Here is a 14,208-nt window from a genome sequence, read left to right as displayed (position 1 = left end):
TAAGGAAGTAATCAAATCGAGAAATAATCAGTGATATTTTATTTTTCCCAACATAATGTGCATAGCCTCATGTTCTGACTCTCTTCTCCATTCTTTAAATATGAGCAAATGCTCTAAGCAGGAGAGCTCTCTAAAAAGTAATCTACTAATTAGCATCCTGTACCATAAACCTAAATCAAACATTCTTTCAAAGGGACTCTGCTTTGGAGATAAACTTTAGAAAAACTCTATTGATTTCATAAATTAAAAACAGTAGAATTGAAGGCAGGGGAGGTCAAGTAAAGGACTGACCCAAGTAAACAATTTTTAGATCAGAGCGCTCTTGGATTCAATACAAGGGAAGAAAAAGAAGCAAGAAGAAGGATTCATTTGCAAATAACCTGCAGTAGCAAAGTCATGCACTTCCCAAATAGGATTAAACTTGTTCCATCAGCCATGACATGTGAAAAGATCATGGTTATAAATTCCATTTGCTATAATGAATTGAAAGCATCTGAATTTGCAAGCAGCGCTCATCATTGATGGACAGTTAGATTTGTACATTGTTTTTACGCTAAAATTAGCTTCCACAAAATATAAAGTACAGAGGGGTGGCAGCAGCAACGGAGTTTAAAGAGTAAACAAGCTGACTTTATTATTAGACAGATGTTGAAGAATGCTAAAAATAAATGGTAGTTGTATGCCAGCACTGTAGAAAATTACATTGCTTCACTTTTAAGCAGAGTATGAACACAAAAGTGAAAAGGGGGCTTTGTTTAGATTCCTTAGTTAGATTTAAACAAGAATAAATATTATTATTAAACAAAAGAAAGATGGATCTGTCCTTTTGTGGTGCACTGCTAATATAAAATAATAAATATAGTTGAATTTGGAAAATACTTGGTTCTGATCTATACTGGTCTACATTAGAATAAATTTCACAGAAGTCAATGGAGCCACACTGGTGTATAATATTTGTAAATGGAGATAAGAATCAGACTCAGATTGCTTAATAAAGATCCCAGTCTTGCATCAAGATCCAGGGGTGAGAGCCCTGCACCCATGCTCAAGGCAGAATTGAGGCCAAAGTCTGCAGATTTCCATTGTGTTTGTGATACAAGCTTTTATTCTTGTTTTATATACTGTTGACTAGATAGGAATAATTCTCAGTGGATGAAAGCAGCTCATCCTTGTTGCGGAAAAGACATTCATTTATAATTGGAAAGATCCCCTACAGTGGTGCTGAAAACTGTCCAAGATTTTTTAAAAATGGTTCTGGCTAAACAGAAGAATAAACCATTTTTTATGAACATCATGAAAATATAACAGCTTCTTAATTACTGGAAGGTTAACATAAAATTTATTTGCTAATTTTAATTATAACCCTCCAAAATATACTGCATAAATGCTCAAAGGAGAACAACAGCCAGGTGCCAGCACTAATCAGCCAAGGTTGTTACAGATTATGATGTTAAAGAAGGTTTAGAAAAATCCTTAGTAAAAGCAACACATGTTTACTGGAATTCTGCAGGGAACCAAACTTTCTGTATATTTCCACTGCTACAAAATTACAGGTATATTGCCATTTGTTCACTCTTGTCCAGAGGATCTTATAACTGCAGCTGAAACATATGATTGCCTTTTCTTTCTGTCACATGCTATTACAATGTATTAACTTTCATCACAGAAACAGTGTGAAAATTGTAATTTCAGCAAGGTGTTAGTTAATTTTTGTAAAGTGTGTTGAACATATAAAGTCCTGTACAGTGGCCAAGTATTAACTCTAAAACAGAAATCCAGTTGCTGAAAATTTGTCGTCTTTTGCAGGCTGTACTGGGATGCCCAGTTTGGAGATTAGGCATATTATTAACACTGATTAGGGACCATTTCTATCACCTTTGCTCTCACTGCATCAGACTGTCTGGTCCAGCCAAACCCTAGGGCCCAGAGGGCCTTCCTCAGCCCTTGAGCAAGCTAGTGACCCGGTCTGGTTCCCAGGGAAAGTTAAAGTAGTGCCATGGACCTATCAGCTAGTCTGAGAGGCTTCCCAGCCATGATTCTTTTTGCCCGGCCATCCTACCTATATTTGGGGTCAGGAGAGGCATCATGGGAGTTGCTACAGCAGCCCTACACCAATAGAGAATTTCCCCTATGCCAAGAGAATCCTTAGAGGGATGGAGCCAATGATTTTAAGTCTGCACTGCTCTGGAGGACTAGTACAAAGCAGACTTAGTGGAATTGAGATCATACCCAGTAGGACTACATTTGTCGTTAAATAATATTCCATGTAATGGTGGTAGAGTAGGGCCCTTAGGATCATAATTGTACACCACCTGTACAGCACTTTAAAACACCACCAGCAGCAAGAATGATCTCATATTTTGTTTTAGATCATTAAGCTTTCATTCTACAGTGATACTTCAGGTTTCTCAGAAAAAGATACAGGGCCAAATTCTCAGTTGAGAATCTTCCTCAGAATGTTTTATGCACATGGAAAAAATTGTTCCTTACCTCTGAATAAAAACACTTTATTTATGTATTATAGTAAAATTTTATTTACTTTTTATGTTTCAGATGTCCTACTTGTTGTTTTTGCCGTTGAACCAACTGTGTGTTTGGAACCATAACAAAATACAATCCATATTTTAAAGGAAGACTTAAAAAAAAAAAAGCATCTAAAATGTTGGTGTCAAAGGAAATTAATTTTCTGGCTGGCTTGTGTTTTTCTCTGAGGCAGATATTGATGAGTGTGCAGAGGGGATCATTGAGTGTCACAACCATTCACGCTGTGTTAACCTCCCAGGGTGGTACCACTGTGAGTGCAGAAGCGGTTTCCATGACAATGGAACCTACTCACTTTCCGGGGAATCCTGTATTGGTAAGCAAAGATCAGCATAGAACTTTTTTTTCTTCTGCATGGTGTCATACACTGACTATTTGAGACAGCATGTCCTGAATGGTTATTATATTTAAGGCAAAAATTATGATGTAACTAACCATTTGTTAAGCTCATCAGCATCCTTAGTAATACAATGTAGACATTGATAAAAGATCTGAACCATCGCATTTCTGAATGGTTATGTGGAATACGGACAATCAGAGGTCAAACATCTGACTTACTGTCCTTAGCCATTTATCACCATAAGTAAACAACAGGGCCCCTTGTAGGTTGTTTTGCAAGTGTGACAGGCTACAGAATATGAACCATCGCTTTCAGATTTCAGCACAAAGATTTGGGAACACATTTAATCATAAGTCAGTGTTATTCATTGTGTATTATCATTTGTATTTATCTTGTTTTATTTTTAGGGCTATTCAAATAGAAAGCATTTGAGGCTATGCTGTACGTACTGTATTTGAGGACAAGGTCATAAGGACACAGATTGAAGGCATTTTTGAAAGTGTGTAGGAATCCCATTCTATCGTTAGGCTCTGTGATCTAGTGCTGAAAGTAGGGACCAGGAGTCAAGATGCCAGGGATAAAGTCCTGGTTCTGCCACTTTTATATGCTATGTGTAAACTTGGTTTGGTCACTTTACTTCTGGGGCACAAGACTGCATTTAAAAGTGCCAAGCAGTGGGAACACCACAGAGCGGATATTGAGCAGGATATAACTCTTCTGTCACCACATTACTTCCCTTCCACAGCCATAGATATGACACTTCACTGCCTCTCCATATGACAGTGTGTTGAAGAGACCTTGGCTAAAGGACAGGGAGGCAAAACAGAAACACATACCCCAGCTTCTATGTTGCATTCTTCTGAATACTGTGTTCTTAGAAAATCTACAATGTAAGTTTCTATAGTTCCTTGTAGCGATTTCCCCACAAAAAAATCTCACACCCAATAAACACCTTGGGCCCCAAGCTCATAGAATCATAGAAGATTAGGGTTGGAAGAGACCTCAGGAAGTCATCTAGTCTAATCCTCTGTTCAAAGCAGGACCAACACCAACTAAATCATCCCAGCCAGGGCTTTGTCAAGCCGAGCCTTAACAACCTCGAAGGATGGCGATTCCACCACCTCCCTAGGTAACCCATTCCAGTGCTTCACCACCCTCCTAGTGAAATAGTGTTTCCTAATATCCAACCTAAACTGCCCCTACTGCAACTTGAGACCATTGCTTCTTGTTCTATCATCTGCCACCACGAGAACAGCCTAGCTCCATCCTCTTTGGAACTCTCCTTTCAGGTAGTTAAAGGCTGCTATCAAATCCCCCCTCACTCTGTAGACTAAATAACCCAAGTTCCCTCAGCCTCTCCTCGTAAGTCGTGTGCTCCAGCCCCCTAATCATTTTCATTGCCCTCCGCTGGACTCTCTCCTATTTGTCCACATCCCTTCTGTAGTGGGGGAACCAAAACTGGACGCAATACTCCAGGTGTGGCCTCACCAGTGTTGAATAGAGGGGAATAATCACTTCCCTCGATCTGCTGACAATGCTCCTACTAATACAGCCCAATATGCTATTGGCCTTCTTGGCAACAAGGGCACACTGCTGACTCATATTCAGCTTCTCATCCACTATAATTCCCAGGTCCTTTTCTGCAGAACTCCTGCTTAGCCAGTCAGTCCCCGGCCTGTATGTGATTCTTCCTTCCTAAGTGCAGGACTCTGCACTTGTCCTTGTTGAACCTCATCAGATTTCTTTTGGCCCAATCCTCCAATTTGTCTAGATCACTCTGGACCCTATCCCTACCCTCCAGCATATCTACCTCTCCCTACCCCCCCAGATTAATGTCATCTATGAACTTGCTGAGGGTGCAACTCATGCCATCATCCAGATCATTAATAAAGATGTAGAACAAAACTGACCCCTTGGGGCACTCCGCTTGATACCGGCTGCCAACTAAACATCAAGCTGTTGATCACTATCCGTTGAGCCCGACAATCTAGCCAGCTTTCCATCCACCTTATAGTCCATTCATCCAATCCAAACTTCTTTAACTTGCTGGCAAGAATACTGTGGGAGACCATATTAAAAGCTTTGCTAAAGTCAAGATGTATCACATCCACATCCAGCTTCTATATGCTCAGGTTCCAGATTATCTCCACTCTGCATGCCCCTCCAGTGCCTTCAGCTTTCAATCTACTATTTCTCATTCTGATTTCTACCCTCCCTTGTCTCTCATCAGGCTCTTCAACCCCTTGATGCTCAGTGTCAGCACCCACTCACTTTCCTGTGTAGCCACCCCGAGTTCCCAGTTACACTCATTCTCCCTCAGAGATTTGCTCACATCTTTCATACTGGTGGAAGTTCCACATGAGGAGATATGCATGCTGAGCAAACTCTGCATCTCCTTTCCTCCTGGTGGCCCCAGGACTCTGGTTTGGCTGTATGTGTGGACTATGTTCTTTCAAAATGATGTAGATTCTGTATATTTCCTCTCTGATTCAATGGAAAAGATGCTAGTTTGAGTCTGATCTCTGGCCTGATTCGGCACTATTGACATCCATGGGAGTTTGCCCTTGACTTCCAATGGGAGCAGGTTTAGGCCCTTGTGTCACTCTTTATGCCTGTGGAAACCAGTGATTTCAGTGCAGTTTCTTCCCATTGTGTAAATTGGATCAGAATCAGTCCAGATTTCATAGGTAAATGTTAAATTTGAAGGTGCTAAAGTAATATTCATTTTAAAATTCTGCCTTTACGGAAAAGTCTGATAGGTTTAAAAGTTCTGTAAAGAAGATGTAATTCTCTATTACATCTATCTATATAATTCTATAACAGGGATATAAATTTTATCTCTTAAATGTTATCATTTGGTTTAAAATCTCTAGAAAGGAGAGATTTAGATTAGCTTCTTAGAATTCTGTTTGATTTCTTTAGAATTCTGTTGATTTCATCGCTATTCAATTCTGTGAGAGTTTTCCATAAAGGTGATATTTGTGACAATGCTATATATTTATCATAAAAAACTTTATTTTGCACTGTAAATGCATTTTGAGGTTTTGTTTCGTATACACAAGTGAGAAGGTTCTCCCTACTAATAAAAAATGAGAAATTGTAAATTTCAGTTGTCCATTGAGAAAAAATTAGCCAATTAAGGCCTGATTTTGTGCTAAGTAAAGTTAGTGGAAGTTTGATGGAAGACTGGGCCTATAATTTAAAAAAAAAATCTACAATTAACATTCAAAATCAATACTTTATAGACTGACCAACAAATTTATATTAGCTTTTTATGCTTTGTCCTAAACAGACTCTTGCTACCAGGCAATGTATGTACCTAAATTCCCAATGGTCAATTTCATGAGGGTGGTTCTGTCAAAAATAATGGATTTCACAGCATTTCATGGTTTAATAGATACAATTCCACATGAAAGTCATTTATACTCAAACATATTCTTAGATATTTAAAATTCTGCTCTACTTATTTAAGTATTGTAAAAAGAGTGTCAGAGAGAGTCTAATTTTATCACAAAGTAAAGCAACATGAAATAACCCCAAAAGGTCCCGAAGAGTACTAAGCATAAAGGACAGAGTTCCTTCATGCCTGCCTGTCTCAGATATTTCAGAGATGCCTACCATCCTGCTGTGTAAGCACTGGTAACAAATGTAATAAAGGCCTTGGACCAAACCAGGATTGTAATTCCACTGTCTACAGTCTGCACCAAGAATGTATTTAGTCCAGTGTTGTCACAATTTTGAATTGTCCAGTTTCCTCTTTTATAGATGGGTGCACTACCTGCTAAAGTCAGTAGTCCGAGTTGCAGTTGATGGGAGTTGTGCTCATGTAGTAAGGGCAGAACTGAGCCCAGAATGTTACATTCCATGATATACTTAGAAGATTGAAGAGCAGTGTGCTTTCTTCAAAGCAAACTGCCCTCGTTTTGACCTGCACAGTGTGTTGGAAGTTCACGAGGTGAGACATTTTTCTCACCGTGTGTAAGCAGTAAATGGAATGTGAAATTGATGGGATTTTTTTTAATTAAATAGCTTTTCTGAGCCATCTGCTGCTGAGCACCAGAGCCAAAGAGAGCAAACCAGTTTCTGATAATCTTTTATACTGGTTTAACAGTTAGAAATTAAACAGGAAATTCTGCTATTCAAGTAGATCATTTAAAGATTAAGCTGTTAAATTCTTTTTAAAAATATTATTATACTATGAATGAAACATGGATGTTACAAGCACATTCCAGCTGAAGATCAACTATAGCCATGTTACCTGAACACTGATTTGAACCATTTTATAAAGTTTATTTCCATGATAAAGTATTTAGAGTCAAGGCCAGAGTCATTGAGCTGTTTATTCTAGATGAGAGAGGTTTCATCTGCATAGCAACTGTCTTTGCTTTACAGTCCCATGTGCATGAGAAATTGTGGGCCAAAATCACAGTGGAGTTACTCCAAGGATGAATTTGGCCCAGTGTTTAAATATTTTGTGATTAGTCTAAGAACATAAGAATCTACGAATGGCCATACTGGGTCAGACTCAAGGTCCATCTAGTTCAGTATTCTGTCTTCCAACAGTGGCAAGTATCAGATGCTTCAGAGGGAATGACCAGAAGAGGGCAATTATTGCGTAATCCATCCCCTAATGTCAGTTTCTGGCAGTCAGAGATTGAGGGACAACCATACCATGAGATTGCATCCCTGATCATCTTAACTAATAGTCATTGATGGACCTATTCTTTTTTGAACCCAGGTATATTTTTGGCTTCCGCAATATCTGTTAGTAACAAGTTCCACAGGTTGATCGTGCGTTGTGTGAAGAAGTACTTCCTTATGTTTGTTTTAAACCTGCTGCCTGTTAATTTCATCGGATGACTCCTAGTTCTTGCGTTATGTGAAGGGGTAAATAAAAACTCCCTATTCACTTTTTCCAAACCATTCATGATTTTATAGACTTCGATCATAATCCCCCCTTAGTTATCTTTTCTAAATTGAGCAGTCCCAATCTTTTTAATCTTTCCTCATATGGAAGCAGTTCCATACCCCTCATCATTCTTGGTTTGTTTGTTTATTTGTTGTTTGTTTGTTTTTTGCCCTTCTCTGTACTGTTTCCAATTCTAATCTTTTTTGAGATGGGGCAACCAAAATTGCATGAAGTATTCAAGATGTGGGTATTTCATTGATTTATATAGTGGCATTATGATATTTTCTGTCTTATTATCTATCCTTTTCCTAATGTTTGAAAACATGGTTAGCTTTTTTGACTGCTGCTGCACACTGAGCAGATGTTTTCAGAAAACTATCCACGATGGCTCCAAGATCTTTCTTGAGTGGTAACAGCTAATTTAGACCCCACCATTTTATATGTATACTCGGGATTATGTTTTCCAAGGTGTGCATTACTTTGCATTTATGAACATTGAATTTCATCTGCCATTTTCTTTTCCAGTCAATAAGATTTGTGAGATTCCTTTTTGGCTCTTCACAGTCAGCTTTGGACTTAACTATCTTGAGTAACGTATCATCTGCAAAGTTTGCCACCTCATTGTTCATCCCCTTTTTCACATAATTTATGAATATGTTGAACATCACAGGTCCCCATGCAGATCTTTGGGGACCATGCTATTTACTGCTCTGTACTTTAAAAACTGGCCATTTATTCCTACCCTTTGTTTCCTAACTTTTAACTAATTGCTGATCCATGAGAGAACCTTCCCTCTTATCCCATATCTGATTATTTCACTTAAGAGCCTTTGATGTGGGACATTGTCAAAAGCTTTCTGAAAGTCCAAGTATGCTATATCCATGGTATCACCCTTGTCCACATGTTTGTTAATCCCTTCAAAGAATTCTAATAGATGATGAGGCATGATTTCTCATTACAAAAGCTATGTTTACTCTTTCCCAGCATATCATGTTCATCTCTGTGTGTGATAATTCTGTTCTTTACTATAGTGTCAACCGATTTGCCAGGTACTGAAGTTAGGCTTACCTGCCTGTAATTGCCAGGAACACCTCTGTAACCTTTTTTTAAAATCTGTATTACATTAGCTATCCTTTAGTTATTTGATACAGGGGCTGATTTAAGCAATAAGCTACATACCATGGTTAGTAGTGCTACAATTTCATATCTCAGTTCCTTCAGAATTCTTATGTTGATATCATCTGGGACTATCATCTTATTACTGTTTAATTTACACCTCTACCTCAATATAACGTGACCCGATATAACACAAATTCAGATATAACGCAGTAAAGCAGTGCTCCGGGGGCGGGGCGGGCTGCGCACTCTGGTGGATCAAAGCAAGTTCAATATAACGCGGTTTCACCTATAACGCGGTAAGATTTTTTGGCTCCCGAGGACAGCGTTATATCGAGGTAGAGGTGTATCAGTATATTCCAAAACCACCTCTATCAACACATCAGTCTGGGACAGATCCTCAGATTTGCCATCTAAAAATATCAGGTGTATCAGGTGTGGGAACCTCACATTCCCTGCAATGAAGACTGATGCAAAGAATTCATTTAGCTTCTCCCCAATAGCCTTGTCTTCCTTGAGTGCCCCTTTAGCACTTTTATCATCTAATAGCCCCACTGATGGATTTGCAGGCTTCCTGCTTCTCATGTACGTAACTATTTCCTGCTGTTAGTTTTTGTGTCTTTTGCTAGTTGCTCTTCAAATTCTTTTTTGGCCTAATTATACTTTTCTTGGCAGAGTTTATGCTCCTTTCTATTTTCCTCACTAGGATTTGACTTCCAATTTTTTAAGGATGCCTTTTGCCACTAACTGCCTCTGTGGTGGTTTAGCCATCATGTGGTGGTTTAGCCATCATGGCATTTTTTTGCTGCTCTTATTGTTTAGTTTTTATTTGGGGAATACCATTAGTTTGAGCCTCTATTATGGTTTTTAAAATCATTCGATGCAGCATGCAGGCACTTCTCATGACTGTTCCACATTTATTGTGTAGTTTCCCTTTTTGAAATTAACTACTACTCTGGTAGGTTTATTTTGTATTTTCCCCGTACAAGGGTGTTAAATTTAATTACAGTCACTATTCCCAACCAGTTCAGCTTTATTAATCTCTTGGTGAATATTGGAGCAGATCCTTGCTCCATTTAGGACTAAATCAATATTGCTTCTTCTATTGTGAGTTCCAGGACTAGCTGTTCCATGAAGTAGTCATTACTGGTGTCTAGAAATGTTATATCTGCATCCCATCCTGACGTGACATGTACCCATTCAACATGGGCATAGTTGTAAATCCTCCCTTATTATTGGGTTTTCTCGTGGGGGGGTTAGCATCTCTAATCTCCCAGATTTTTCCCTGTGGTATTTCACAGTCACCATCACCATTCTGGTCAGGTGGTTGGTTGTATATTCCTATTGCTATACTCTTATTCAAGCATGGAATTTCTATCCATAGAGATTTTATAGTACTGTTTGATTCATTTAAGATTTTTACTATATTTGACACTATACTTTCTTTCACGTATAGTGCCACTCCATCTGTGTGACCTACTCTATCAGTCCTATATATTTTTTACCGGTATTTCCATGTCCCATTGATTATCATCATTCCACAAGTTTCTGTGATGCCTATTACATCACTAGTAATAGTAATAGTAGTCTGTTGAATAAACAGTGTTGGATGCAACACTGAGGGCCAAATCCTGGAGAACAGAGTGTAGCCCAAGAATTTTTCTTTACTAAAGTTCACTCAAAATTCACAGTGCCGAAGGAAGGATTCCTCTGCCCCAACAGACAGTACCTGGTGCACAGCCAGTGCTACTGCTAAATATTGGGAAGTAGTGGTGATTGCTTGTTGCTGCTTAAACCTCCTTTTGGGGATTTGCAGTTATGGATCTGCTCTGTGTGGGCTCTCTATTCTGCTGTCCCCTCCCTCATGGTAGTAGACAGATGGCCATGGAGCTGAGCCATCTCTTGAGTGGGTTATCTGTCTTCTGATCCACAAACACAGAAGAAATCCATAATTTCTGCTATGTCTGGATTTTACAGGGTAGCTTAAGAGTTCAACCCAAGTCAGTATTAAAATGAAATATGTTTCCATCCTAATATTCTCACAAATGATGTCACTTTAAGAAAATGGTGGCTACCAGCAAGGAGCTCAGAATTGCAGAGTTTATTTTTTAGTTCCAGTATGTGCATGGTATTGTAAAAGGCATATAATATCATGTTCAGGGCAAATGATGGCTGCTTTTGTGTGTTGTTTCAGAGTTCATTGTGGAAATCAAAGCAGATGGGCTGTTTTATTTCCCCAATCAAAAATCCTGCAGTTATACAAGTAGGAAACCTTCTACTTTCTGGTCTTTACTAATGGAAAGGCCATTCAGAGAGTTAAGAATGTTCATGTGATATATTGTGTGTGTTTTGCCATTTACTGGTTACCACACACAAGTATTTGAGATCTTTCACTATTTCCCTATCCTAAGTACCTATCAGATGCTGCTGTCTGGCAAGTGTATGTAAATGTTGATTTCTTAATGGCAACCTCTGTTGTTACCACCACCAAAACACGGAAATGTGAATCAAGGACAACACTGTATCCTGGTGATCTTATACTAAATGAAACATATGCCTGTCAGGCCACATACACCTGTCTAGTGGAGACAGATAAAAATATATTAGTCCAGTCCATACAGGTTAATCTTTACCCAATTCTCTGTACGTAAAATGCTGCTCACAGCCTGAAACACTCACTTCCTGAAGTGGTTCAGAGCCTCACTCTTGCAATTTGTTTTGCAAGCATTGGAAGCAACGCAACCCCTGTAGCAGGTCCCTTGCATGTTTGAGCAGAATAAATTCCAACCTCCTAGGAAAGCCCAATGCACCTACTCACTGTACCAGAACACTGCAGGATTCTGTCATTTTAATCTTAAAGGGGTGTGTGAGCCAGGCCTTGCTGTAGCGATTGGATGGCTTGTGTTAAAATGAGGGAGACCATCTAGGGAACAGGCAGAATCACTGGCTTTCCAGCTCTGAGACATCTCAACTCATGTTTGTCAGAATTTAGCATATTCTGGGTGCAAGAATGCTTCAAATCCAAGGTTTGAAATTTGATTAATATAGCTCTAATGTATAGCATGCAACAGCATTGTCTCTTAGCCAGTGTGTAGATTTGAAAAGAAAAGAAGAAAAAAAGCTCTCTCTGCAAAAGATTGCTTTTGAAAATCCTCCCACATAATGAATTGCTCTTCTGTCACTTCTTTACTGTTAGATGGGTGGGTTTGAACCAGATACAAAAACAATAAGCCAAAGAGATATCCAAGGAAAACCTTTAGAACTTACAGTATTGTCCTTGCTCTCATCTATTGTACCAACTTAATTTATTCATGCTTGTAATATCGGAGTCCATATCTGCTGCAGGTAGACCCTGCCCTTAGATTAATTTTTAAGTAAGCACTTTTAGTCATCTCTGGATTTGTAGAAGGAATTTTTAAAGCAAAACCTATATTCTGAACCTAACATATTTGACACTGTTCTTTTAATAGGCTGTTAGGACTTTATGGATAAAAGTGATAAAAAGTTTTTCTGAGTAAAAAGGGTTCTTTTTTGTCATTCCCTTTTAAACCACAAGCACCTTCCATTAATTTTGATTTAAAAGAATAGCAAATAAAGTCCTAAAGTGACAAATTTCTTGTGAAAAATAATTTGGTCAGAACAGTGTTCAGCTTTAACTTGTACATACATTTGTTACATCAGATTATATTTTAGTGGCTTAATGGACTATAGAAGTTGAAATTAGCTCTCTAGTTGGTTTTTTTTTTCTGCAACAGTTTATCATGATATCAGAGTACCGTATTGCACTACTCACATGCACACATTGCAAGATGCTATAGAAAAAAATTTAAATTGAAGTTTGGTGGCAAGGGATCAATTTAATATTTCAATGAAAACAAGCTAATGAACTTGTGTTGGTGTGTATATTCATAGAATCGTAGGACTGGAAGGGACCTTGAGAGGTCATCCAGTCTCCTGCACTCATGGCAGGACTAAGTATTATCTAGACCATCCCTGAGAAGTGTTTGTCTAATGTGCTCTTAAAAATATCCAATGATGGATATTCTACAACCTCCCAAGGTAATTTATTCCCATGCTTAACTACCCTGACAGGAAGATTTTCCAAATGTCCAACCTAAACTGCCCTTGCTGCAATTTAAGCCCATTGCTTCTTGTCCTATCTTCAGAGGTTAAGGAGAATAAATTTTGTCCCTCCTCCTTGTAACAACCTTTTATGTACTTGAAAACTGTTATCGTGTCCCCTCTCAGTCTTCTCTTCTCCAGACTAAACAAACCCATTTTTTTCATAATACATATTTTCTAGACATTTAATCATTTTTGTTGCTCTTCCCTGGATTTTCTCCAATTTGTCCACATCTTTCCTCAAATGTGGCACCCAGAAGTGAACATAACACTCCAGCTGAGGCCCAATCAGCATGGAGTAGAGCAGAAGAATTACATCTCGTGTCTTGCTTACAACACTCTTGCTAATACAGCCCAGAATGATGTTTGCTTTTTTTTGCAACAGTGTTACACTGTTGACTCTCATTTAGCTTGTGATCTACTATGACACCCAGATCCCTTTCTGTAGTACTCCTTCGTGGACAGTCATTTCCCATTTTGTAGGAGTGCAATTGATTGTTCCTTCCTAAGTGGAGTACTTTGCATTTGTCCTTGTTGAATTTCATCCTGTTTACTTCTAATCATTTCTCTAGTTTGTCCAGATCATTTTGAATTTTAATCCTATCCTCTAAAGCACTTGAAATCCCTCCCAGCTTGGTATCATCCACAAACTTTATAACTGTATTCTCTTTGCCATTTTCTAAATAATTGATGAAGATATTGAACAGAACCAGACCCAGAACTGATCCCAGTGGGACTTCACTTGGTACACCCTTCCATCTTGACTGTGAGCCACTGAAAACTACTCTCTGGGAATGCTTTTTAACCAGTTATGCACCCATCTTATAGTAGCTTCATCTAGGTTGTATTTCCCTAGTTTGTGTATGAGAAGGTCATGGGAGACAGTATCAAAAGCCTTACTAAAGTCAAGATATACCACATCTTCTGCTTCCCCCCATCCACAAAGCTTGTTACCTGGTCAAATAAAGCTATTAGGTTAATTTGACATGATTTGTTCTTGACAAATCCATGCTGACTGTTACCACCTTATCATCTTTTAGATGTTCACATCCTTCCACAATACAATGGCCATGGGAACTTTTGTAATACCTGAGGCAAATTACATCTGCATTAAAAGAAGAGGGAAGCTGGTGGAAATTGCATTTTTTGATAAACGAATCCTTCCCTAATCTATATATGT

General features: G+C 38.6%; 1 protein-coding gene across 10 annotated transcripts in view; it reads left to right on the top strand.

Moving 5' to 3' along the window:
* The window catches only part of NELL1 (neural EGFL like 1), a 435,745-nt gene that overhangs the window by 394,363 nt on the left and 27,174 nt on the right, over nucleotides 1-14,208 (top strand). For 6 of the 10 annotated variants that reach the window (XM_065592563.1, XM_065592570.1, XM_065592568.1 and 3 more), the window contains one exon: nucleotides 2,717-2,857. The exons of the other annotated variants lie outside the window; for them this stretch is intronic. In XM_065592563.1, the coding sequence (XP_065448635.1) occupies nucleotides 2,717-2,857 (141 nt within the window). The remainder of the gene's footprint in view (nucleotides 1-2,716; nucleotides 2,858-14,208) is intronic. 10 annotated transcript variants of the gene reach the window in all.

This window comes from Chrysemys picta, chromosome 4 (genome assembly GCF_011386835.1).
Source record: "Chrysemys picta bellii isolate R12L10 chromosome 4, ASM1138683v2, whole genome shotgun sequence".
Lineage (NCBI taxonomy): Eukaryota > Metazoa > Chordata > Testudines > Emydidae > Chrysemys > Chrysemys picta.
Note: the sequence above shows the minus strand (reverse complement) of the source record. Positions and strands in the feature narration are given on the sequence as shown.